This window comes from Neolamprologus brichardi, chromosome 7, assembly GCF_056152115.1.
Source record: "Neolamprologus brichardi isolate AB-2024 chromosome 7, ASM5615211v1, whole genome shotgun sequence".
NCBI lineage: Eukaryota > Metazoa > Chordata > Actinopteri > Cichliformes > Cichlidae > Neolamprologus > Neolamprologus brichardi.
The window spans coordinates 64859383-64886307 of record NC_142110.1 but is presented as its reverse complement, the minus strand read 5'-3'; the positions used below and the strand labels follow the sequence as shown (position 1 = coordinate 64886307).

The 26925-nt window shown below is 40.9% G+C and overlaps 3 protein-coding genes across 3 annotated transcripts; all 3 read right to left on the bottom strand.

Annotated features, from left to right (window-relative positions):
- Positions 1–7: 7 nt before the first annotated feature.
- Positions 8–3497, bottom strand: LOC148102307 (C-C motif chemokine 5-like). The gene is made up of 3 exons (XM_087842732.1): positions 3334–3497; positions 398–515; positions 8–149 (listed from the first exon to the last, which is right to left on the bottom strand). The coding sequence occupies exons 1-3, from the start codon at positions 3398–3400 to the stop codon at positions 8–10; spliced, it is 327 nt and encodes a 108-aa protein (XP_087698858.1). The 5' UTR covers positions 3401–3497.
- A 12324-nt stretch (positions 3498–15821) lies between these two features.
- LOC148102306 (C-C motif chemokine 4-like) lies at positions 15822–17830 on the bottom strand. Its single transcript, XM_087842731.1, has 3 exons — positions 17749–17830; positions 16110–16227; positions 15822–15948 (listed from the first exon to the last, which is right to left on the bottom strand). Exons 1-3 carry the CDS (start codon positions 17828–17830, stop codon positions 15822–15824), a joined length of 327 nt encoding a protein of 108 aa, XP_087698857.1.
- A 3910-nt stretch (positions 17831–21740) lies between these two features.
- On the bottom strand, positions 21741–26553 carry LOC148102305 (C-C motif chemokine 4-like). Its single transcript, XM_087844549.1, has 4 exons — positions 26480–26553; positions 25232–25411; positions 22497–22617; positions 21741–22085 (listed from the first exon to the last, which is right to left on the bottom strand). The coding sequence occupies exons 2-4, from the start codon at positions 25299–25301 to the stop codon at positions 22007–22009; spliced, it is 270 nt and encodes an 89-aa protein (XP_087700675.1). The 5' UTR covers positions 25302–25411; positions 26480–26553; the 3' UTR covers positions 21741–22006.
- Positions 26554–26925: the final 372 nt, after the last annotated feature.

The window sequence follows — 26925 nt, the reverse complement described above, 5'->3', positions numbered from 1 at the left end:
AGCAACTTCATGGAGTGACAGCATTTTGTGATTTTTGAAGTGTTAATTGTAGCATTGGTTCAATTTTCGCTCTCTCTTCTTTGACAAATTGTTCCATTGCCCACTTCACAGTCTGCTTCACACAGAAAAGCCTTCTGGGTGTCTCGATCCTGCAGAAAAATCAGCATCATTATTTTGCTCTCATATTTACACATTTTACTCTTAATAGGAGAGATCATACATTACTTATACATTACTTCATGGCAAACATTAGTGATCGAATCAAAGAGACAGTGAAAGATTCAATTCAATTCAATTCAATTCAATTCAATTTCTTTATTGTCCCACAAGGGGAAATTAGTTTAGCAGCAGGATAAAAATAAACAGAACAATACTATATATATATAGACAAACTTACACAAATGCTGGTGTGGAGCATTGTCTGTGAGTTTTCACGATGGAGACGATGTTCGCCTTTGGGATCCGTTTGTCAAAGAAGTGAAAACAGCAAAGGTCAGGTGAATTCACTGCCTTAGCTGTAACAGAAAAACAGGGATTACTCAGTGCTGCGTCTACTTCTAATGACTTTTCCAACATACCAGATATAAATAAGGTTCATGCTCATCAGGCAACAAAAATACAGTCTTTAAGTCTGACGTCATTAGCTGCTTCTGGGTCCAAACTCTCCACTTCAAACGAACACTGTGGCACCACTGAGAGTTACAAACTGTCTAAATTCTTTCATCTGTAATAAAATCATCAGCGTCGCTGCTTTACCAGGTGTAACAATTAAGTTTAACATCCAGGCATCCATGAAAACAGGATTTATAAAGTTTAATGGAGTTCAAAGTTAGCAGGGAGTTAGCTCGATAGTTTCCATCCAAATATAATATACTATGTTCTGACTGAGGGATTTCTGAATAAATTAAAACGTACAGCTCTGCTATCACTGAATGAAGACAGAAAACTGAACAGCAGCGACGTTTGTAGGGTTACTGAAGTTGGATTACCTGGTATATAATGTTGTGCTACGTGATTGCTAGCGACACAGCTATGTTAGCATAACAAAACTATGTTAGCACAGTGAAGCTGGAGGATGGAGGATGTTCAAAGAGAAGATATAAAACAAAGTTCTAAGCTAATCGACCTTAGTGTTCTCCTTTTTAAAAAATAAGGTTTGCTGGTATATAATGATGTGCTACGTGATCGCTAGCTACACAGCTACAGTTAGCATAATATAAAGACAAACACAGTGAAGCTGGAGGATGAACGCTAACTTTTTTCCCACTGATGAAAGTTAACGTGAGGGTTCCTGATGATTAGGGACAAATGCAATTGCATGGCAGGATGCTTCAAATGGACCAAACTTTAGCCAGGAGAACAACAGAGATATTCCATGCACAATACAAGGTTAGTTATTAATATGCTGCTGCGTGGGCTGGGTTGTAGTTACATTGTGTGGTTTTAAAAATTGAGCTTTAAAAAGAATAGTGGTCATAAAAACCAAGAGAGGCCGACAGTGATCACTGACTGTTTTCAGGGCCTTGTTCAGATTAAATAGAACAAAATATAAAGGATAAAAAAATGTTAAAAACACAACACAGAGTATTTTGGACCTAGAAGCAGGGTTCATGCAGTGTTGCCAACTCCTCAGTAAGGAAAATCACTATTAGCTGTCCTAAAAGTCTCTATAAGTTGCTAAATGATGTCATGGCCTCATTTGCATAATTAGTCATGCTTATGTAATTGTAACCACGCTGTAGGAGAAAGAAATAACATAGTGGAAAAGACATAAAGTGAGTAAAAAACACCCTAAATGCATTTAGAATATATTTAAAACTACAAGTTAAATTTCTTTTAGCATTTATTGTTTTTTTATTGTCACAATTCCAACCCTCCTCCTTTATCTTGCTTGGGACTGGGAAAAGTGACCCAAAATAGGCACTCTGGCGGAGACTGGCCCTTTATATAACTACTGTATAAATTATCCATATATCTCACTGATCTCAACTGCACTACTGTAAATGCTGCATAGACAATCATACTGTACAATATAATAATTAGTTTTACAACTGTTTATTAATACTCCAATTGTATATCTACAATCTATATAGTTTTCACATTTTTAACCATGTATAACCTGTTATATAGCCTGTACATAGCTTGTAAGAGTTGGGAGTTCGCCTTGTAATCGGAAGGTTGCCGGTTCGAGCCCCGGCTCCGACAGTCTTGGTCGTTGTGTACTTGGGCAAGACACTTCACCCGTTGCCTACTGGTGGTGGTCAGAGGGCCTGGTGGCGCCAGTGTCCGGCAGCCTCGCCTCTGTCAGTGCGCCCCAGGGTGGCTGTGGTTACATTGTAGCTTGCCATCACCAGTGTGTGAATGGGTGGATGACTGGTTGTATAAAGCGCTTTGGGGTCCTTAGGGACTAGTAAAGCGCTATATAAATACAGGCCATTTGTTCACTCACTACAGCTATAGCCTGAACATACTTACTCTTATAGTATATTCATAACATACCTTCATACCCTGTACATTGTAACATACCTATAATAGATCCATATACTGTAATATCTATATTATTGCTAAAGCACTTTTTGGATGGATGCAAACTGCATTTCGTTGCCTTGTACTTGTGACATGTGAAATGACAAGTTTCAAAAGTTAAAGACAAAGTTTAATTCTAATTCTAAAACTCGCTAAATATAGTGACAAAGTCACTAAGTTGGCAACACTGGGTTCATGCGTCATCACTGCAAAAACTATTTTAAAAAATCTTGTTCATCCTATTGGTCCAATTGAGCTAGTTAACTAGCTAAAAAGCATGATTTGTAAATATACAAATACATTATTTATTGATTTTAATTAGTCAAAGTCTAAAAAGTCGAAACTCCTGCTACTCTGCTTTCTTTGCCACACTAGGCTAGCTAGCGTTTAGCGTCAGTGTTATGTAATTTCTTTATTCATATATATATATATATATCTGTGTGTGTGTGTGTGTGTGTGTATGTGTGGGGTTTTTTTTAATGTATAAACAAGACCTTTTTTCAGTGGATCTGGCTATACACTGATTAAATTTACTTTAGGGTAAGGCCAATACTACCTGTACATATACAGACAGTGAAAAAATATACTATGATTATTTTTTAAGGCACGGTAAGATGCTGGAAAATTTTATCCGCTTTTTTAATAAAAAAAAAAATAACTAAATGTTTGTGCAAAAATTGCACAGATAGATGACAAAATAACCAACATATAATTTCTCATGGCAAGATAACAAGAAGAAGAAGAAGAATTACTCATATTTTGTGTGTGAAAACGAGAATACCTGGGAAAAATCTAACACAGACTTACAGGCATCGCTGGGGTAAACTGCAAACACCACGAGCAGCAGTCCCGCCGTCAGGCTGAGAGTCTTCATGTTGACTGCACTGTAGACCTGATGATAGTGATGTTTCAGAAGATGTCTGAAGTGGCCTCCTGAGCTTTAAGTTGCTTTCTCATCTGCATATTCAGTGCAGTTCTAAGGAAAGTGGAAAAATGATCAACAACCCTGAAGGTGGTTAATAGATTGGGTTCTTCTGCAACATAAGACAACAGGAAGTTTCAAAGACTCAATATCACTCTGATTATCTGATAAAACAAGCTCAAACAAACCACTTCATCTTCTACAAAGTCTGTACGATGCATGCACTGCATGCATACTTGTATCTCAACTGAGAGTAGTAGGTCAAGCTGCAAATATTAAGCTATAATTAGATGGTAAATTCAATTAACAGAGATCTTTTCATGGTTCATTCATTCCTTTTTTCCCCCCATTAAACCTCTTCTGTCATTTCATAATTTTCCTCAGTACTCCTTAATCATCAATTTCTGCACAACTGTCCTTCATTCAGGCTGCAGTGAAGGCTGCAGCAGATTCACGAGACAACACGTAAGACATCTGCTCATCCCTGATGTATATCAGTTTATGTTACACAAATTATTTTCTGCAAACAAAATATGTATTATGGATGTGTTATGTTTACATGTTCCATATTTGTCTAAATGCTAGCTGCAGAAACATTTCAAGCTGCATTGGAGGCACAGTTATAACCGACCGGAGCCAGAGGAGAAGAAAACACTTTTCTCAGAAAAGTGGCTCCAGGATGTGCCGTGGCTTGAAGCTAACAAGAAGCGCACTGAATAGTCTTGCTAGATTTGCTGCTCGCATCCACATCTAGGAGACAAATCAGGTGCATTTTTCAAAGGCTCAAAGAATTTTAACCATCCTTTATTTGGACAGCATGAAAAGAGCAAGGAGCACATGAACATGGCGCAAGTCATGCTAATAAACAAGCTATCCGGCAAGACGAGCAAAATGAAGAACAGCAGCAAACTCTGTTTAATATTTTTCTCCTCGCCTTCCATAAAGCTAAACACACACGTCCCATGTCTTCATATTCTGAGGATATTCCTTTATAGAAGTGGCTAGGAGTAAATGTCGGATATGCATATTATTCACGTGAAGGGGCACACGGATCGTTCACGCCATCAGTGGGGAATTACGAGCCAAATTGTAGTCTATCGAATTTTGGGGGCTGTTTTTTGATGGATCTGAGGAAATCACGAAAACTGAGCAGGAAATTCTTTACACTGTGTCTGTGTCCACCAACGGAGAGTTTACCTCGGACTTTCTTGGACTGATTGAACTGGCCATAACAGATGGACTTGTGAGACTTTTCCAGGACACAGGCTTGGTCAATAACATTGGTCACTGTGTGCACAGACTGCTGCTAATGTGGGTATGTACAATGGCATTGTGCCAAAACTTGGAGATTCTCCTGTACACATTCTGTGAAGAATTTCTTAAAATAAGCTGATCGCAACATTTTCTACTGTGAGACATTTAATCACTGTGCGGTCAAGCTGCTCCAGTTTTATTTGCAAAAAGGTGGAGGAAAAAATAATACTGCTCTGAAGAAGCTGTGTGAAGAAAATGGGATCCCCAATTAAGCGACACAGCTATGCTAGCATAACATAAACACAGTGAAGCTGGAGGATGAACGCTAACTTTTTTTCACTTGATAAAAATCAACGTGGGGGTTCCCGATAGTTAAGGACAAATGCAATCACATGGCAGGATGCTGTAAACGGACCAAACTTCAGTCAGGAGAACAACTGAGATAAACCATCTACAAGGTTAGTCATTAATATACAGCAACAGAATGGGAATAGAGCAGCTGCGAGAAGAAAAGAGAGAAAAATATCTGATTCTGTTTCATAGATCTTTTTTTTTGGGGGGGGGGGGGGGGGGTTAAATGTAAGCATGTAGTACACTTTTTGAAAATATTTCTAATAAGAAAAAGAGTCAAAAATTTAATTGGACTTGTATTTATAATTGATCCACCTCATTTTGTGTAGCTTTCTGGATGTTGTACTTATTGGGCTGTATGCTTATGTCTTGTATAGGCTATACAGTACATATTATGATGATGAATTTTTCATGCAACTGAAATGCTTAATTATTTGAGCTACTGCCAATAAGAATGTTAGACAATTTTAATATGAAACATGTATACTTATGTCTTGGTTCACTGAGGACTCACACACAGAAGACACAGTGGGGTTCATTTCACGCTCACCAGGTGTATTTACAGACAGTGCAGGGAACTGTGCTATATACAAGTGTCACAGGGGTCCCGGCTCCAGGGAATCCAAGGTGGGGAGGACGGAGGGAAACACTCTTCCTCGCCGACTCACGACCAGTGTTGGGAAGGTGTTATGTTACTGCTTAGTTAATTTCATGTTTTAAATGTGCCACCCTGTGGCCCCTTTAAGTCGATATTTTGTGACAGTAGAAGAAGAGTTAGACAGGAAGTTCATGTTTTCTTGCTGTGCTGTTTCAAGATGGCCGCTCCACATTCATGTCCTTCCTTTGGGTGTTTGTTAAAGCATTGTCTGTAAGTATTTAATGGTAAAAAGCAATGAGACACTCCAAGTGTTGTCTTTATGTGTGATGGATCACAGTTAGCACGTTTTCAATGCGCTATTCATATGTAAATGAAATCGCCAGTTCATATGCTAATTAGCGGGGCTAGTCGCCATGCTAGCTTCTCAAATGCATTGTTAGGTCATTGGCACATGTTGTTGTTAACAGTACAGATGAGTAATGTACATTTCCACATATGCTTTATTGTTACAGTTTCACAAAATGAAAGAACCAGTAAAGATCTCATCTATTGTCTGGAGTTCCTGGGTTCATGTTTAGCTGTTTGGAAAGCTAGTCAGACTTCTAGCGAGACCAATTACAGTGAAAAGACAGCACCATGGCAAGCACCATAGCTACAGAACTCTACTCATAACGAACTGTACAATACCCTATCCACTGGCTACAAAGAGTTTACCCCTCTTGTTCAGACACCATATAAATCCAATTGTGCTCATAGTGAACATGCCCCGAGCCAACCAATTTACAACCTTGCCAAATATCTAGCCCACAGCCAGCTCATTACTACAGGCCTTACCAGCTTTGATGACCAACCCATGAATTACTGGCATGGAAATCATCTTTCAAAACCGCAATTGCAGGGTTAGACCTTTCACCAGGAGAAGAGCTGGATTTGCTCGTGCGCTACCTTGGTAAAGATTCAGCTAAACAGGCCAAACGAATGAGAGCTGTCGATATCAGATGCCCTGAAGTTGGTTTAGCTATGACTTGGGACAGACTTGAAGAAGTATATGGCTCCCCAGAAGCTGTAGAGCAAGCTCTCTTTCAAAAAGTCGACAGCTTCCCTAAAGTCACACTTAAAGAGCCGACCTAATGTTAGAGCTAGAGGCAGCTAAGCTGGATGGTTACTTACCTGGCTTGTCCTACTTAGACACATCAAGAGGGATCCAAGCGATAGTCGAGAAATTGCTGTACAATCTACAAGAAAGGTGGATGAATATTGGTTCAAAGTACAAGCGCGATTATGGCGTCAGCTTTCCCCCCTTTACTGTGTTTGTCAACTTCATTCGCACTGAAGCCAGAACACGAACTGACCCTAGCTTTAGCGCTCACAGCCCTAACCAACCCATAACAACAGAACGAAAACACATGCATGAAAGGTTCCCCAAAGGGCCCATATCTGTTTACAAAACTCAAGGACAGGACAAGGCAGATGCAGAAAAACCCAAATATGCTGTGAATCCAAATAAACAGTGCCCGATTCACAACAAGCCTCATCCTCTGAAAAGGTGCAGAGGGTCCAGAGAGAAACCCTTGGAAGAGCGCAAACAGATTCTCAAAAAATTAAACGTCTGCTTTCGCTGCTGCTCATCCACTGACCATTTAGCCAAGAACTGTGAATCCGAAATCACTCGCACTGAGAGTGACAGCAAAAATCCAATTTCTGCCCTCCACCCAGGTCCAGCACCACGGGAGTCTAAATCGCCCCGTTCCCCACAGCAAGGCGGGGAGAGTGACAAAGCAGACACCCAATAAGTCACGTCTCGGTGTGTGGAGAAGGAGTGAGCGCTAGAGAATGTTCAAAAATCACACTAGTGAATGTATATCCTGCTGGACACAGAGAGCAAACAAAGAAAATGTATGCAATCTTGGACGATCAGAGCAATCGATCGCTGGCACGTTCCCAGTTCTTTGATGTTTTTCAGATCCAAGGAGAGAGTCGCCCGTACATGTTAAAGACGTGTGCCGGACTCACAGGAGTATCAGGAAGAAGTGCTTCTGGCTTTATAGTAGAGTCAGTGAATGGAAAGGCAAGTCTTCCTCTGCCAACACTCCTCGAATGTAACGACATTCCAGATAAGCGCTCTGATTCACATTCACAAAAGCTCCTTAGCGTAGTCACAGCCCCTCAAGCCTTCATGTGTCAGGATGTAATGTGGACAGCATTGGTCAGCAGGTTTTCACACGCACAGCGGATGATCACAGACTTGCACCATCAGTTGAGGATATGCAGTTTCTCCAAATAATGGACTCGGAGTTCTGTCAGGGCAGTGACAATAGCTGGGTTGGTCCTCTGCCTTTCCGATCGCCACGACAACCTGAACAACAGACAACTGGCCTACAATCGCCTTATGTCACTCCGGCGCACTCTTGAAAAACGACCTGAAATGAAAACACACTTTCTGGAGTTTATGGAGAACATGCTTACCAGAGGACATGCTGAAGTGGCACCAGCTCTCAGTCAGAACCAGGAATGCTGGTACCTCCCTTTGTTTGGAGTTTACCATCCGCAGAAACCTGCCAAAATTAGGGTGGTGTTTGACATAAGCGCCCCATATGAAGGAGTCTCTCTCAACTACGTGTTGCTAACAGGCCCCGACCTCAACAACAGTCTTGCTGGGGTGCTCATAAGATTCAGAAAGGAGCAGGTGGCCATAATGGCGGACATTGGACACATGTTCCACTGTTTTGTTGTCAAAGAGAGCCACAGAGACTTTCTCCGCTTCTTGTGGTACAAAGATAACGACATGTCATCTGAAGTTATAGAGTATCGCATGCGGGTGCACATTTTTGGGAACAGTCCCTCCCCCTCCGTCGCCATATATGGGTTGAAGAAAGCAGCAGCGACTGGTGAGCTAGATTTTGGGAGTGAGGTGCGGACATTCATTGAGCGAGATTTCTACGTCGATGATGCTCTCAAGTCATTTTCTACTGAAGAAACGGTTATACAAGTTCTCCAACAAGCTCAACAGGCTCTTGCTTCCTCAAATCTCAGACTACACAAAGTCATCTCCAACCGACCTACAGTCCTAGAGGCTTTTCCACCAGAACACAGGGCAAAAAATATTGGAAACTTGGACCTGTGCGCTCAAGACTCGCCAGTGCAACGCACTTTAGGGCTGCTGTGGAATGTTAACACGGACACTTTCACATTCAAAGTTGACAACGAGCAAAAGGCCTTCACACGTAGAGGTGTCCTCTCTACTGTCAATAGTCTCTACGACCCCCTAGGGCCGGGGTCCCCAATCCCAGTCCACGAGGGCCGGTGTCCCTGCAGGTTTTAGATGTGTCCTTGATCCATCACAGCTGATTTAAATGGATAGATTACCTTCTAAACATGTCTTGAAGTTCTCCAGAGGCCTGGTAATGAACTAATCATGTGATTCAGGTGTGTTGACCCAGGGTGAGATCTAAAACCTACAGGGACACTGGCCCTTGTGGACTGGGATTGGGGACCCCTGTCCTAGGGTTTCTCGCTCCAATCATAATTCAAGGCAGACTGATTCTCAGAGAACTTACCAGCTTGACGGATGACTGGGATGCAGCACTCCCAGACAACATGAAAGCAGAGTGGAGCAATTGGAAGGACTCACTTTGAGATTTAGAAGATCTCCAAATACCACGCCTCTACACTTCTCTCTCTACATCTGGCGCCCAAACCCAAAAACTTTGTGTATTCGCTGATGCATCCATGAAAGCCATTGCAGCTGTTGCTTACATCAAACTGTCTACTTCAAACAAAACAGAAATCAGCTTTGTGTTTGGGAAAACAAAGCTAGCTCCTCAAGCCGGCCTCACATTTCCAAGGCTAGAGTTATGTGCCGCAGTGCTTGCAGTTGAAGTTGCAGAGCTGATAGTAGCAGACATAGATATCACGTTTGACGACATTGAGTACTACACTGTCAGTAAAGTTGTACTAGGCTACATCCACAATCAGTCACGAAGATTTTATGTGTACGTGCATAACAGGGTCCAATCGACACGCTCCAACCAGTGGAAGCACGTTCCATCCGAACTCAACCCAGCAGATTATGGGTCCCGCTCTGTTGCAGCAGCACAACTGAGCAGCACAACATGCTTTAAAGGGCCGGCCTTTCTCCTCAAACCATCTGCACAGTCGCAATCTCCAGTCACGTTTGACCTTGTAGATCCCGCCCTTGATACGGAAATACGTCCGCTGGTGACAACAAATCTGACACAAGCCAAAAAGTCAACAGTAAGTTCATCTCATTTTGAGAAGTTTTCCAACTACAGTCCTCTCCTCAGAGCAGTTGCCCTCTTGATCCACATTGCTCGCTCCTTTGGTCAATCCAACCAAGCATCCAGCTGTCGTGGTTGGCATCTCTGTCAACCCACAGTGGAAGAATTGGAAAATGCGATTGTTTGCATCATAAAGAGTGTTCAGAGTGAGTGCTACAAAGAGGAAATAAAGTGTATTCAGGAAGGAATCACGATTTCCCCTTCAAGCAGTCTCTGGAAACTGCATCCTATTCTAGATGGCAATGGACTCTTAAGAGTTGGGGGCCGAATCATACAATCTGAACTGGGCATCGACACCACTCACCCTCTCATCATCCCTGCCCGACACCACTTGGGAACGCTCTTAATACGGCACTATCGCGAGACTGTGAAACACCAAGGAAGACATTTCACAGAAGGTGCAACCCCTGCAGGGTTCTGGATGGTAGGGGCCAAAAGGGCTATCAGCACAGTGCTTTTTAAGTGTGTCACATGCAAGAAATTGAGAGGAAAAGCGGAATGTCAGCAAATGGGAAACTTACCATCTGAACGAATGCAAGTTGCACCCCCCTTCACATATGTGGGTGTAGACGTGTTCAGGCCATGGGACATTATAACCCGGAGCACAAGAGGAGGAAAAGCTAGCTCTAAAAGGTGGCAGTCCATATCGAGTTGATCGAATCAATGAGCACAGACAGTTCCATAAATGCTTTAAGGCGGATTTTTGCAATCAGAGGCCCGGCAACCCATCTCCCGTTTCTGCTCGGTGACAGCTCGTACTTTTCCTTTTTCTCCCTCCCTCGCGCACCGACACATAACGGGTATGGCAGTCCATTCTCCCTGCAGCAGGGCGATGCCTGGAACGCTCTGCCTATTGCCTTCATAGAAAACATTTCTTCACGTCATTATAAGACGCGAGATTGAGACGCATTTGAACCTCTTAATACGTGTTTTGTTTTGGTTTCCACCGGTGTGGAATTACCAAAAATAGAGAGGGCATAGCCGAACATATGAAACAGGAAAAGACCGCCGTGTAATCCCTTTATTTCAACAAAGTAACTGTATTCTGAATACCACCCTTTTAAACAGTAACTGGAACGGAATACAGTTACTCACATTTTGTATTTTAAATACGTAACGGCGGTACATGTATTCCGTTACTCCCCAACACTGTCCATGACTAGGGATCTTCACCAGGAAATCAGGGACGGGTCCACGGGATCTAAACACAGAGTGAATACGTTAGAACGAAGGCACAGATATAGCCTTCGGAGTCTAATACTATGAGAGCGGAGATACACTGACATGAGTCACGTAACAATCCAGCGATGAATGGCTGCCATCCCTCTGCTTAAATGCTGGTAGCATCAGTGAGAATCAGGTGTTTCCACTTCACGGGTGAGTGGGCCGAGGGCATGGACCCGCAACAATTTCCGCCCCGGAGAGAGAGAGAGACAACAATGCAGCTGATCAGCTACCTGCTGATCCACCAACACTAGTAGTTTACAAAAGCAACTTCAAGTGTGCACCTTTGGGATCCATTTGTCAAAGAAGTGAAACGAGCAGAGGGCAGGTGATTTCACTGCGTTAGCTGCAACAGAAAAACAGGGATTACTCAGTGCTGTGTCTGCTTCTAATGACTTCTCCCACATATCAGATATAATTAAGGTTAATGCTCATCAGGCAACAAACACAATTTGTTATATCTTAATAAAAGATTAAGTTTGAAGGCTCTTATTTTATGTCTTGGAGCAAGATTATTAAGCAAAGACATAAAAGATAGAGATACATAGAAAATAGAAAAACAAAAAATCTGTCTCAATGAAGGACATGCCGGACATGTGACCACACTTTTTCCGCAAGGATTCAGAGTAAGAAAATTACAGTGAAGAACTTCCAGCCAACTTGAGATCAGCATTGGTCTTCATGACCATGAACTTATATGAGTTTGATGTCCTCGCTCTGTCTCACTCTGTGTCTGAATGGAGCGAAAGACTGAAATTCAAAAACTGATCTAACACAAGTACAAGTAGCAGACTTACAGGCATCGCTGTGGTAAACGGTGAACAGCACGAGCAGCAGTCCCACTGTCGGGCTGAGAGTCTTCATGTTGACTGCACTGTAGACCTGATGATGCTAATGTTTGAATGATGACTGATTTTGTCTGAATTCGTCAGTCCGTTCACCCCGCTTTAAGTCGCTTTCTCATCTGCATATTCAGTGCAGTTCTAAGGAAAGTGGAAAAATGATCAAGAACTCTGAAGGTGGTAAATAGATTGGGGTTTCTTGCAACATGAGACAACAGGAAGTTTCAAAGGCTCAATATCACTCTGATTATCTGATAAAACAAGCTCAAACAAACCACTTCATCTTCTACAAAGTCTGTACGATGCATGCACTGCATGCATATTTGTATCTCAACTCAGAGTAGTAGGTCAAGCTGCAAATATTAAGCTATAATTAGATGGCAAATTCATTAACAGGGATCTTTTCATGGTTAATTAATTTTCTCCATAAACCTCTTCTGTCATTTCAGAATTTTCAGTACTCCTTAATTATCAATTTCTGCACGACTTTCCTTCATTCACGTAAGACATCTGCTCATGCCTGATGTATATCAGTTCAGGTTACACAAATCATTTTCTGCACACAAAATGTTAAAAATGCATTTGTGTTTTGATACTCACTTTTGCACACAATAACATCTGTTTTGGATGTTTTATGTTGCATATTTGTCTGAATGCTAGCTGCAGAAACATTTCCAAGCTGCACTGGAGGCACAGTTATAAATGATCCCACCTCATGGCAGTGACTAAAAGTAGCAAAAAAAAGCACTCTATTTAAAGTTAGAGAAAGACTGTGGCTTTGATTAAATGTAAACACATTCACTGTTCATGCTGGGTACTTTTCTTTGGGTTTTTTTTTTTATTTACAACAGACCACAACCATGCTGACCTTTAACCAGGAAACTGCAATAGAAGATCTAAAATGCTAACGTTGTCTGATTTTGGGCGTTTCTTCATGGTAAAAATGTTATGAGTGCTCCTTTGTTTTGAATTTCTTTTTCACTCCTCCAAGTCGATTATTGCGCAGAGTTTTAGATTTGGTATAATTTTCTTTTTTGTGTGTGAATTTAGACATATGCAAATTCAAAAGTGAAGGCCCCACAGCCACGTGATCTGAGGTTTCCTAAGACATATCAAGCAGGGTGCTCCCAGAATGGTACAAAATACACCCTTGGTTGGAATATTCCCAGAGTAGAGACTCTTGTTACTGTGTATTTACTTCAGCTGTGGGATATCGTCATTGGGAGAAAGCAATGTTTAAAGTCAGTGGGTTCTGTTAAACTCTGATGACTGTAATGGATGGCCCTTGCCATCGCCAGAAAAAGGGGCTTGAAAGAGTGGTCACAGTCTGCTGACTCAAATAAAAGGGGCATTTCCCTAGAAATGTTCAATGTGGAAAGCAATCATGACCCTGTGCTTGTCAGGTCCCAGCATCCTCGTGTCGCAATATCATGGACAGATTGCTGTTTTTTGTGTGTACTAGAAGAGATCTCTTCAGAGACCAACAGAGAGCTGTAGGAGCAAGAGGCATTCTGGTTCAGATGGGTCTGAATTTTGTTGTTATCAGAAATGCTTCAGTCCAAAACTGTTGACCTGTCTAAGGCTATAAATCTAGTTGAATTGCTTAAGGAGACAGTGGTTCATTACTCTACTGAATCCTTCTTTGATGACCTGTCGGCTGATATTGTGGGAAAAGGAAAGCAAGAAAACTTAATGATTCTCTTGTCTCACTTCTTGCCTTGGACCGCATGCAGACCCACACAGCAAACGATGTTCAGAATCAAAAATTTTTATCCAGTTATAGATAGTATGATGGAAGAAATGGAAAAACACTTTTCTATCCTGAGCTGTAATATTATGAAAGGTGTTCAGGCTTGAGGCGACTGTTGTTGTGATTTGGTGCTGTAAAAATAAAATTGCATTGAATTCACTAGTGAACCCTGTTGGTGAAAAACAGAAAACACCAGCATTTTTAGACCATGTTCACATAAGGCTTCTTCTATGCATGATGGAGCTTTAACCTGCATTTGCGGATGCCACAGTGAGTTATGTTCATGGTCTATAATTTGTGGAAGTATTCTTGAGCACGAGCACTAAATTCCATGAGAGAATGCATCCATGATGTTAATCTCCTGTTCCATCACATCTTGAAGGTGCTCTATTAGATTGAGATCTGGTGACTGTGGAGGCCATTCGAGTTGAAGAAACCAGTTGGGGAGATTTCACCTTTCTGACATGAGGCATTATTCTGCTGGAAGCTGCAATCAGAAGATGGGTACACTGTGGTCGCAATTAAGGGGCCCAAAGTTTGACAAGAAAATATACCATAATATACCATATCACCAAAAGTCTAGCCACATAGCAAAATTGTTATGGCCCGGATCTGGCCCACACAATGTGCTTACACATTGCCCACATACCGCAAAGGATGACGGCCCTTTGGTGGCCCAGGTCTGGTTTGCCAGAGGTGGCCCACACATGGGCCAGCACAAGGCCAGTTGCAGACACACTGCTGGCCCTGTGCTGGCCCAAGATGTCAGCCTAATGTGTACCTTAATCAAGCCATGTAATAACAACATGTGCCGGAACATGATAGTGCAAAAGTAACTCAGTGAATGGACTGATTCTTATATAGTGCTTTTCTACTCTGCCAGATTACTCAAAGTGCTCTATACAACAATCCACATTCACACACTTCCTAACTACATTCATACACATTCACTGTCTTGACATGCAGACTGGAGAATCCAGGGAACGAACCACTAACCTTCTGATCAATAGGTGACCTGCTCTACCTCCTGAGCCACAGCCACCCAGTGGTAAACATGAGTAAACCCTCACTAGGGTTTTAGATAAAGTGTACACTCACAAACCTGTCAAACCTGCATTTGAAATGTTGGCTACCATAGCAGTATACTATTGCAACATGGCCTTTGAACTTCCTAACTAAAATAGGAAAATAGGAACATAAACAATGCCATAATTGCCAGACCTGGCCAACATCTGGTTGACATACACTGTGCCATGACACCAGTCAGTCAGAAGTGCTAGCTCAATGCCGGATCCAGGCCAGACCTGTTTTCTATGAGCCTGGATCACATAAACCAAACCATAATCGGGCCAGATGTGGCATGCCATCACATAAACAGTGCATCTACGCCAGGTCTGGACCACATCTGGATGACATACCACTTACCATGCCAGAAGTCAGCCAGCAGTGCCAGCTTGACACCAGATCCGGGCCAGACCTGTCTGTTATGTGGGAATATGTTGAATTCAGGTGTTCCAGTCACATCCGATGAACTCCAAAACATAGGCATGAAAATACTTTTACATTCACTGACAGATGAAGTCGATGAGTTTTGTGAAATGAAACTTTAATGAAGAATAAATCAAAACAACACAATGTGATAGAAAAATGATTTCAATTGCATAGTGAAAGAAAATTATAAAATAATTCAATACATGTTTTTACATATTGTTGCATTATAAACTTTCCTCATCAGATGAAGCTCTTTAAGACATTGTCATATCAAGCTGGGTCAACATGACACAACTCAGTCGTTCACAAGTGTTTGTACAGACAGCATGGCATTTTGGTGGATTTGATACACCTGTGGCAACAAGACTGAAAATACCTGAATTCAGAGATTTAGATGTGCCCCAATACTTTTGTCCATATACTAAATACTGAAATTTATTTATCGGAGATTTAACATAAGCCGCAAATTATTAGGCTGATATTGTGATAATGCAAAAAAATAAAAAGTTTATGAAGCAACTTCATGGAGTGACTGATGCATTTCAGCTTGTAGCATTCATCAAAGTCATGAAAGATGTTTGAGCTGTTGACTATGGCGTTGGTTTAGATGTTCCTCTATTTGTTTGACAAATTGTTCCTTTGCCCACTCTGCAGTCTGTTTCACACAGAAAAGCCCTCTGGGTGTCTTGACCCTGTAGAAAAGTCAGTATCATTATTTTGCTCTCATATTCACACATTTTACAGTTAATAGCAGAGTTACGGCTTCAATCTCAACGATTATACATTGCTTATACATGACTTACTTGGCAAATATTAGTGATCGTATCAAAGAGACAGTGAAAGACAAACTTACACAAATGCTGGTGTGGAGCATTGTCTGTGAGTTTTCACGATGGAGACGATGTTCGCCTTTGGGATCCGTTTGTCAAAGAAGCGAAAACAACAAAAGTCGGGTGAATTCACTGCCTTAGCTGTAACAGAAAAACAGGAATTACTCAGTGCTGCGTCTGCTTCTCCAACATACCAGATATAATTAAGGTTAATGCAACAAAATACAATTTGTTACATCTTAATACAGTTTGAAGGCTCCTATTTAAGTTAAAAAAATAAATATGTCTCAGTGAAGTACATGCCGAACATGTGACCACACTTGTTTACACGAGGATTCAATCTGACTTTTAATTACAGTAAAGAATTTAACCCTCTGGGGTCGCCGGACGCGCCGGCGCGTCAAAATCACATGACCAATTTAAGACGACACAGCTACAAGATGCAGAGTCTCCATTTCAACTTGGGTCGAAAGTGCGGACTTCAAACTATATACCAGTTTTTGAATTGTGTCGATGGGCCATGTAAAACCAGAGTTATGATAAAAAATACACGCGATGTTTTTTTCTGAACAAAACAGTGGTGTTTACAGCAGGAAGAACGGTAAAAACGGCGTTTTCTACAGACAGCGCTAGCAAACACTCTCCGCTTGCAAGTGAAAAAAGAAAAAGCACCCCTTCCCTACCATGTCAGCCAATCAAAAAAAATGATAAGGCAACATGTGACATTTGGTTGTTTAGGGAGAAGGGGAAGTTTTTAGGAGTCACACCTGTGACGGAAAGCGGGCGAGCGAAAGACAGAGAGAGTGAGTTTTCATATGTCAGACATTAGTGACGTTTAGCGTGTTTGGAGGCTATAGTTAGTTTGTTGTGTAGTTATTGTTTTGTATTATGTGTCAGTTATACTGCTGAATTTCATATTTTCTCCAAAAAAAGCCGTCAAAAGCAGATTCCAGTGTAAACGCTGTTCCCGCATGGAAAACTGGACTGATACACCGACCTGTTGTCAGACCTGCAGGGTTTAGGCCTGCGGTGTTCTCCTCTGTCTTATACTGAACACAAACTACATTTTTTGGACTGGCACAAATAATTTGTGTGCCTTCTTATTTGATGCAGCACACCTGATTGTTCTGTAAATAGATTTAAATTGTTATATAAAAACCGCCTGAGGCCTTGGCTGCATTTTTAGGTAAATAGTACCATATAACTTTGTTGTTTGCAAAACTTGTGCATAATTTTTAGAAATGTACAATTTCTATTTGCATTTCAAGTTATGAAAATGATTTGTTAAACACGTTTGTGGGTTTTACAGTAAAAAATATAACTTTTTTCTACTCTGATTTTGAATTTTTTGTCTGAATTTAGATTGACTGTGCTAATATAGTATACCAAAATGAAAAAATAACTCAAATTTCAGATATTTGAGGTTGTGCTGAAAGTAATGATACCAAACAAGGCAAGAAAAACATATTTTAAAGGTGAAATATAGAGGTAAAATCAAAAGTAGTCAAAAACGGCCAATTATACCCTGGACCCCAGAGGGTTATGATCAACAGTGGTCTTCATGACCATGAACTTATATGAGTTTGATGTCCTCGCTCTGTCTCACTCTGTGTCTGAATGAAGAGAAAGACAGAAATTCAAAAACTGATCTAACACAAGTACAAGAAGCAGACTTACAGGCATCGCTGTGGTAAACGGTGAACAGCACGAGCAGCAGTCCCACTGTCAGGCTGAGAGTCTTCATGCTGACTTCACTGTAGACCTGATGATCCTGATGTTTCAGAAGATGTCTGAATGATCGGTCCGATCACCCTGCTTTAAGTCACGTTCTCATCTGCATATTCAAACCATTTCTTAGAAACTGGAAAAATGATCAACAACCCCAAAGGTGGTTAATAGATTGGGGTTTTTTCTGTACCATGAGACAACAGGAAGTTTCAGGGACTCAATATATCTGATAAAACGCTCAAACAAACCACTCGGTGCTCTACCAATAAATACATGCACTGATAATGCATGCTTAGTCCCAGTCTTCACTTTCTGCACAACTTTTCTTTACTCAGGCTGCAGTGAAGGTCGGCAGTAGAATCGCAAGACAACATTTGAGACATTCGCTGATATCTGATGCATTTGTATATTGATACTCAGTTTTTCCACACAATAATATGTAGTATGGATCTATTATGTTTACATGTTGTATATTTGTCTGAATGCTAGGTGCACCATATTTCCAGGCTATAGCCATTTGTCAATATACATTGACAGCAATCAGCAAGGCAGCACTTAAGATGTATTCAGCGCCAGTTCGTCAGCTACCTAACTGTGGTAAGCAGGCCTCCACAGCTTTACACTTCTAACCTGCAAAGTAAGCTTCAAATTCAGAAAACATCTTCTCGCTGCCACATTTCCACGCTGTGTCATTGCTTATCTCTCTGTTTATAATAAAGCTTGTGAAAAACCCTCCACCTGTCTCTTGATTCAGTCCCCACCCACATACTGGCCTCTGGGCCCCGTTGACAATAATGAGTGTTGGTTTGTTTTCAGTTTCTCTCTTTCCCCCAGCTTGATCATTGGGTGGAGATTGGATATCTGATTCTTCAGCCAAACACATCGATTATCATCTACTTCATCAACAGCAGTGTGGTAATATCTGCTATGCGCGTCTCTGCATAATATTCTGTAACAGGCCTCTTAGTTCTAGACATTACCCTGTGTTCTTGCTCTTACGTGCTCTCCTTGTTTCTAGTGGTTCTTCTGCTGACTGAAGAGCCTCCTGTTCTTAGTCCTTATCAGCATACAAGCAAGCTGTTTTTAAGGGGATACTACAGATTGTTTTACCTTAACATTAAAAAATAGAAAGGTCGTTTATTGTTTCACTGAAATAATAATGTTAAAAGTCAATGTAAATTAGTAGAAATACCTTCATGTACCTTCATGTCAGAAACTCCCCACTACATATCCACACTGTGTCATTGCTAATCTCTCTGTATGTATTTTTTTTTTTCTTATTATTATTTATTATTAAGCTTGTGATCAAGCTTCCGCCAGTGTCTGGATCCCTCCCACGTACCTTTCTGACATGAGGCGTTATTCTGCTGGAAGCTGCAATCAGAAGATGGGTACACTGTGGTCGTAATTAAGGGGCCCAAAGTTCGACAAGAAAATATACCATAATATACCATATCATCAAAAGTCTACCCACATAGCAAAATTGCTATGGCCCGGATCTGGCCCACACAATGTGCTTACACATTGCCCACATACCGCAAAGGATGACGGCCCTTTGGTGGCCCAGATCTGGTTTGCCAGAGGTGGCCCACACATGGGCCAGCACAAGGCCAGTTGCAGACACACTGCTGGCCCTGTGCTGGCCCAAGATGTCAGCCAAATGTGTACCTTAATCAAGCCATGTAATAACAACTGTACATTGTAACAACAATGTACCTTCATGTCAGAAACTCCCCACTACATATCCACACTGTGTCATTGCTTATCTCTCTGTATGTATTATTATTATTATTTTTCTTATTATTTATTATTAAGCTTGTGATCAACCTTCCGCCAGTGTCTGGATCCCTCCCACGTACCCGGCGCCCGTTGACAATAATGAGTGCTGGTTTGTTTTCAGTTTCTCTCTCTCTCTCCCAAGTTGGTCATTGGGCGGAGATTGGATTCCTCGTTCTTGATTATCATCTACATCATTAATGTCAGTGTAATAAGACCTGCTGTGCTCGTCTCTTGCCTCCAAAGAGGAGTGTAACAGTCCAAACCGAGTTCTCCGAGAGGCTACCTTGTGTTCTTGCTCTTACGTCTCCTTGTTTCTAGTGGTCCTTCTGCCGACTGAAGAGCCTCCTATCTCCAGTCCTCATCACCATGCATGCAGCTACACTCATCAAACCAATCTGAATTACCTTCCTCAAATTCCCCATTGGCCTGCTCACCCTCCAGTGGTAACATTTACGTGGATTTCAAACAGCATTCTGTTCCTCTGGAAACCTCCAAAAATCTTGGGATGCTTTGTAAAATGTAAATAAAAATGAAATGCAATGATCTTTAAATCTCATACACACATACTGTTATTGTCCTCTGGGCACCCTCATTAACCTGCTCTCTCTTCTCTGAGTTATTCTTAGTGCCAGTTGGTTGTATTAAACCCTGCCAGCAGTGTAGTTTATCTTCCATACCCTTACTCTATTAGCAGCAGCCTGAACTATTGAATAGCAGGCTATATATATGGTCACTTACTGTTTAACATCTGAAATTGTGAAATGATAAAAGCTAACAAAACTACATAGAAAGTTTTGTTAGTCTGCAGAATAACTAAAGCAATTTTCTTTTTAAAAAGTGTTTTTCTTTAGGGAAACTTAAAGTAATATCCACCCCTCCTCCTCCACATGGAAAGTTTTGTTTATGACTGACTTGAGCAGCACTCGTTGTGCTTTTGCTGTGGTTATTTGAGTTACTGTTTCCATCCTGTCACCTCAAAGCAGCCTGACCATTTTCCTCTGTTTGTCACATGGGCCTGAAGGCCAGTACTCCTAATCTGGTTACCCCCTAAAAAGCACATCTTCATGAAGTCTTAAAGTAATCCACTCCTTCTCTCACATGGAAAATTCAAAATTTATGAATATGAAAATATTTCTTTACACTTTAATTTTAAACTTTCGATAACTATTGATGACTTCCAGTTTTCACATTGCATTTGTTTACTTAAACGTCTGTGCAGATTCACATTCAACTTCAGAGCAGCTCAGATAATTTTCCCACGTTCAGATAATGAGTTTGTGAAAGTTCTCCCTATGACACATTTTCCACTTTGACCTTCAACTACATTAACAAACTTTTATAACATTCTGATGAATTCCATTAATTAGGCCACAGCATAAAAGAACACATTCACTGTCAGATGGAGTCGTTGATTTGTGTGAAACAAAACTTTATTGAAGAATGAAGCAAAACAGTACAGAGTGAGATACAAATGCTTTGGATATACTGTATCTGTATCACAATGGCAAAGTGAAAACAAATCTGAACCTGGAAATAACCTCAAAGTCTGCAGAATCAAAAATATTTCAAATTAACGACAGCTCAGTTAGAGATAAGCAGCAGGAAAATAAAGTGGAATATAAGGAGGTGTTTCCTGCTCTACGGGTGGTAACCTGAACTGAAATCAACTGAGGACAAGTGGCACTGCATTCTTGAGAAATGCACTTCCACTGTGATTTGGATGTTTGTAGGAAAGTAAGTTACAGAGCAGAATGTTAATGAGCCTAAAACACACCTCAGAGCTTTGAAGAACATCTCCAAGACCAAAGAAAGCCTAGCAGTGCTCTTTGGGACATTGTCACATCAAGCTGGGACAACATGCTGTAAGTGAATGTAGGCAGTGTGGACAAAAGTTTGGGCCACCTACACGCTACACCCACAGGCCATGGAAACACATGATACTGAGTCAGCAGTGCACTGGATACCTTTTTAAAGCCCTCTGTCTCTGCACTCACCAACCCCACCATGTAACTTTATCTAATCTGCCACTGAATGCTTTCACTTTCAGATGACTGTGGTATTTCAAAGACAGAAGTCTCACAGTCTTCAAAGCGACTGATTCTTTCACAAATGTTTGTAAAGACTGCCAATTGTAAAGATGTGTTTGATTTCATATACCTGTGGCAACAAAACAGAAAACCTCAGAAAAATAATCTTTAACATTTCATTCAAATTCTAAAATTGATATCTTTATTTTGAATTAAATCAATGCATAATAAATGTATCTTGTCTTCAGAAATGCTGACAGTAATTAAGCAGGCACATTATGGAGAGGTCAAAACTCCAGCAATACATCTGGATTAAAAAGCAAATTCATGGAGTAATTGATGCAGTTCGGCTTATTGCACTGTAGATTCTCCATCTCTTAATTGTGTTATTTGCTTTGGACAAATGCTTTCAGTGCCCAAGTCTCATTCTGTCTCACGCAGAAATCTCCTCTGGGTGTCTTGATCCTGCAGAAAAATCTGTATCATTATTTTGCTCCCGTATTAACTTTTAAATGGTAAATGGACTGGTTCTTGTACAGCGCTTTTCTACTCAAAGCACTTTACACAACTTGTGCATTCACCCAATCACCCAAACACATTTTTCTAAGTGCTTTCTAACTAACATGCACACCCACATTCACACTCCGATGGATGCATCAGAGAGCAATTTGGGGTTAGTATCTTGCCCAAGGATATTTGGCATGCAGACTGCAGGAAAGCCAGCAATCGACCCACCGACCTTGCGATCAGTAGATGACCTGCTCTACCGCCTGAGCTACAGCCACCCCACGCATTACAGCTTCTATGTGGAGGATAATACATTATTTTGACAAATATTTGTGACTGTGTTAAAGAGACTGTGAAAGAGAAACTTACACAAATGCTGGTGTCGTGCATTTGCTGTGAGTTTTTTTGATGGATTTGATCTGCTTTGTTGGGATCTTTCTCTCGTAGAATTTAAAACAGCAAAGGTCAGGTGTTGGTTTCACTCCATGAGCTGTAAGAGGAAAATCAGAGATTTGTCAGTACTGATGTCCAACACATCACAAATACTTTTTCATGTTTTTAGTAATTAAGGTCAACGCTCAGCAGGCACCGCAGTGATGTTTATTATATCCAAATAAAACATACACTTTGAAGGATCATATTTTATGTCTTAGAGCAAGATTATTAACTCGATTTCACAGTTAAAATGTAATGAAGAAAAACCATCACAATGAGGGATGTCCAACAAGATGCCAGAATGTAAGGATCTAGTTTTCCTTTTCTCATTCCTTTATAGTGCAGACAGCGGAGATGTCTATCTGCACAGTATGTACCACCGGCAGATAGTGGAGGTGGCTGACATCCAGAAATCCTACCAGAGGCTGGACAAAGCTGGACTGAAAGACAGCACAGAGGCACTAATCATGGTCGGGGTCTATCACACCAGGCAAGACCCCAGGTGCAGGCTATGTAAAGATGTCCTCAGACAATCCAGCACATAACAGCAGGGTGCAAGATGCTAGCAGGCAGGGCATACATGGAACGCCATAACCAAGTGGCCGGCATAGTGTGCAGGAACATCTGTGCCGAGTACAGCCTGGAAGTCCTGAGGTCAAAATGGGAGACGCCCCCAAGGGTGGTGGAGAATGACCGAGCTAAGATCCTGTGGGACTTCCAACCGGACATAGTGGTGGTAGACAAACAGAAGACGACGGCCGTAGCGATCGATGTAGCGGTTCCGAATGACAGCAACATCAGAGAGATGGAACACAAGAAGCTCAAGAAAATCCAAGGGCTCAGAGAAGAGCTGGAGAAGATGTGGAGGGTGAAGGTAACAGTGGTCCCCGTGGTAATCAACAGGTGCAGTGACTCCCAAACTAGGCAAGTGGCTCCAGCAGATCCCAGGAACAACATCGGAGATCTCTGTCCAGAAGAGCGCAGTCCTAGGAACAGCTAAGATACTGCGCAGGACCCTCAAGCTCCCAGGCCTCTGGTAGAGGACCCGAGCTTGAAGGATAAACCGCCCACAGGGGCGAGAGGGGAATATATATATATTTAAAGATTTTCTCAAGCTATTTGGATCAGAAGAAAGTAAAATACTGTAGTTCTGTGTTTTTTATATCAATTGTGATAGATACAAAAAGCACAGGTAATGGATGGATTCAAATGGATGTCATTACATAAACAGAATGATATATTTAGAGGCGTTATAAGAATATGCTGCTTGAGAGCAACACTGTTTTGCTTGAAACATAAATCAGTTTGAGAGCCTCAGTAAAGCTGTTACTCCATCTTTGGACAAAGAGAAAAATGCGATTTGATCAGTCACAAACCAAGGAAGTTCAAACCAGCGCTAAACTAGGCTGGCTAGCTTTTAGCGGCAATATTGTGTTACCTTTTGATTTGAACTTTATGTTTTTCTTTTACATTCAAGGAGATGAGCAGAAACTGGTTATGTTTATTTTAGCGAAGTAATTACACCAAATGACAAAATAAAATAAGTAAGATTTGTAGAAAAAAGTGCTGGAAAATCAAATCAGCGTTATAAAGTTAGAGGGATAGCTAACTGGATGCTTTTGAGCCTCACAAGATAACAAATACTGCAGAAATAAAAAAAAGTTTTATTGAAATTTAACTTTAAGATTAGCTGTTAAAAATTATTCGTACTTTGCACGTACATGTGAAAACAAGATTGAAAGTCCATTGATTTATTGTTGTAATTATCATTGTTATTAATCTCATTCGGTTAAATAATAATCTGTGAAATTCAGCAGTTATCTCTTTTAATTTAGTTCAGGCTTCTTTAATAATGCTTATGTCCATTAACTTTCCACTGTTGTCCGTGTTGTAGACAACGGGTCACCAATCTGACACTGGGCTGGTTCTCAAATACATTTTTAAATCCTGTCATTATTTGAAATTTTCCTTTATGTCATAATATAATGTCAGTTTTTTGTATTTGTTTGTTTGTCTGTTCGGTTTAAGCACTACAATACAGAAAAATACAGAATCTAGTGCTCAGAGTAGAATTTTCCTTTTGTCTGGAGAGGACAGACGTACGTCCAACATCATAGCGCTTTGATTTTTTCTTTTTTCAGTCTGTTCCTTTGTTTTCAATGCTTTTCCTGCTGTGCAGATCATCTATATTATTTTGTAGTTTTTTGTAGATCAACTGTGATGATAAGTCTAAAATGCACATGAAATGACCGTAGATGGCCTGAATGTAGAAGAACAGATATGTTGCTGAAACTGCAATCAATATTGTTCAGCATGTACTGTGAACATAGATGAGTTTGATGGCCTAGCTGCTGCACTTGTGTTTGTACAAAAAGACAAATGCACAGAAAAATTCAGCTGTTTCAAACAAAATATGTGTTCTTCATCCTTTTCATCGAGCTGAGATAATTATCTGTGTTAGGAAGATGGTGTCTTAAATGTAAAATTTAGTGTTTAATTTAAAGAGGCATCAAAGTACATGCCTTTTAATTAGCCAGAGGCTAAATTTAGGAAAATGATACTTTTGCAATCATTTTCAAAGAAAAAAAAAACAAAAAGAAAAAATGCAGAATTGAATTCTCACAGTAGAGTTTCCCACCAGTCAAGAAAAAGTAGGCTAACAGACTTACGTGTGGCATCGCCGTAGTAAATGATGAACAGCACGAGCAGCAGTCCCACCGTCAGGCTGAGAGTCTTCATGTTGATTTCACTGTAGACCTGATGATCCTGATGTTTCAGAAGATGTCTGAAGCGATCAGTCCGATCACCCCGCTTTAAGTCGCTTTCTCATCTGCATATTCAATGCACTTCTAAAGAAAGTGGAAAAACAATCAACAACCCCAAAGTTGGTTAATAGAGTGGGTTTTTCTGTACCATGAGATAACAGGAAGTTTCAGGGACTCATTATCAGTTTGATTATCTGATAACACAAACTCAAACAAAACGCCCATTGTTCTACAAAGTTCTTACATTGCATGCATTGTCTTTATATCACAAAGTTAGTAGGTCAAGTTGCAAATGTCAAGATGTAGTTTGATGATAAACTCTTCTTTTTGTGGTTCGTTCATTCATCCTGTTTCCTTGATTAAACGTTTCCTGTCATTTCATAATTCTCACCAATAGTCCCAAATCATCACTTTCTAAAAACCTTCGCTTTATCCAGGCTGCAGTGAAGGTCTGTGTGAGAATAAACAGGCAGCAGGTAGTTATTCAAACCATCAGTACTGAGTTACCGAACATTTGTATGTTACTGATCAGATTTTCATACAGTAACATGTCTGATGAGTGTACATTCGCATGTTTCTGGACGTCTGGAGCGCCACATTTCCGAGCTATATTGGAGTCACCGTTACACCAGAGTCCCACCAACAGGTAAAAGCAATCAAAGCACTGTAGTTAAAGTTAAAGAAGGACAGCAGTTTTAATGTTCATGTTGTGTATATATATATATATATATATATTGGCAGTGTTGGGAAGGTTACTTTTAAAATGTATTCCATTACAGAATACAAAATACATGCCCCAAAATGTATTCTGTAACGTATTCCGTTACATTACTCAATGAGAGTAACGTATTCTGAATACTTTGGATTACTTAATATATTATCATGCTGTTTACAACTACATGAATGTACTATTGCTGTGATTTATTACTGTTACTGAAGGTCCGCGGCTCCGAACCGTAGTAAAGGGACCTCTGGCTAATACGGTGGGTTCTGTGTCGGCTCGTAGCCGAAAACTAGCTTTACTTTGTTGTCTGGGTCAACTTTGCTAGTGAGAGACAGAGAGAGGCATTGAAAGGCTGCTCCAACGGAACTTATTGTTTTTGGAGGAAAACACGAACACGGTGTACAGTCGAGTCTTAATAGCTTACTTACAACTGGGCTCGTCAGGCACTCTTCTTGGCTGCAGTGGTTATTATTATATTTACATGCTTCCAGCTCCCGTTTTTGCTCGATGACAGCTCGTATTTTTCCTTTTTCTCCCTCCCTCGCTCACAGACACATAACGGGTATGGCAGTCCATTCTCCCTGCAGCACGGACTACACTGCCCATGATGCTACATTCTTTAGAGCTATACCTGTAGCATTCTGCCTATTAGCTTAGCACAACAACAACAACAACAACAACAAAAAGGCCTCTCTCACCCAGGAAACACAGAGAGAGAGACCGTCACCCTGTAACCATGGCAACCGTAACGCTGCCGCCTGGAACAGCAGAACGTAGCTGTCAAACAAAACCCAAACAGGCCTGACCCGCCACAATATGAAACAGGAAAATACCGCCTTGTAATCCATTTATTTCAACAAAGTAACTGTATTCT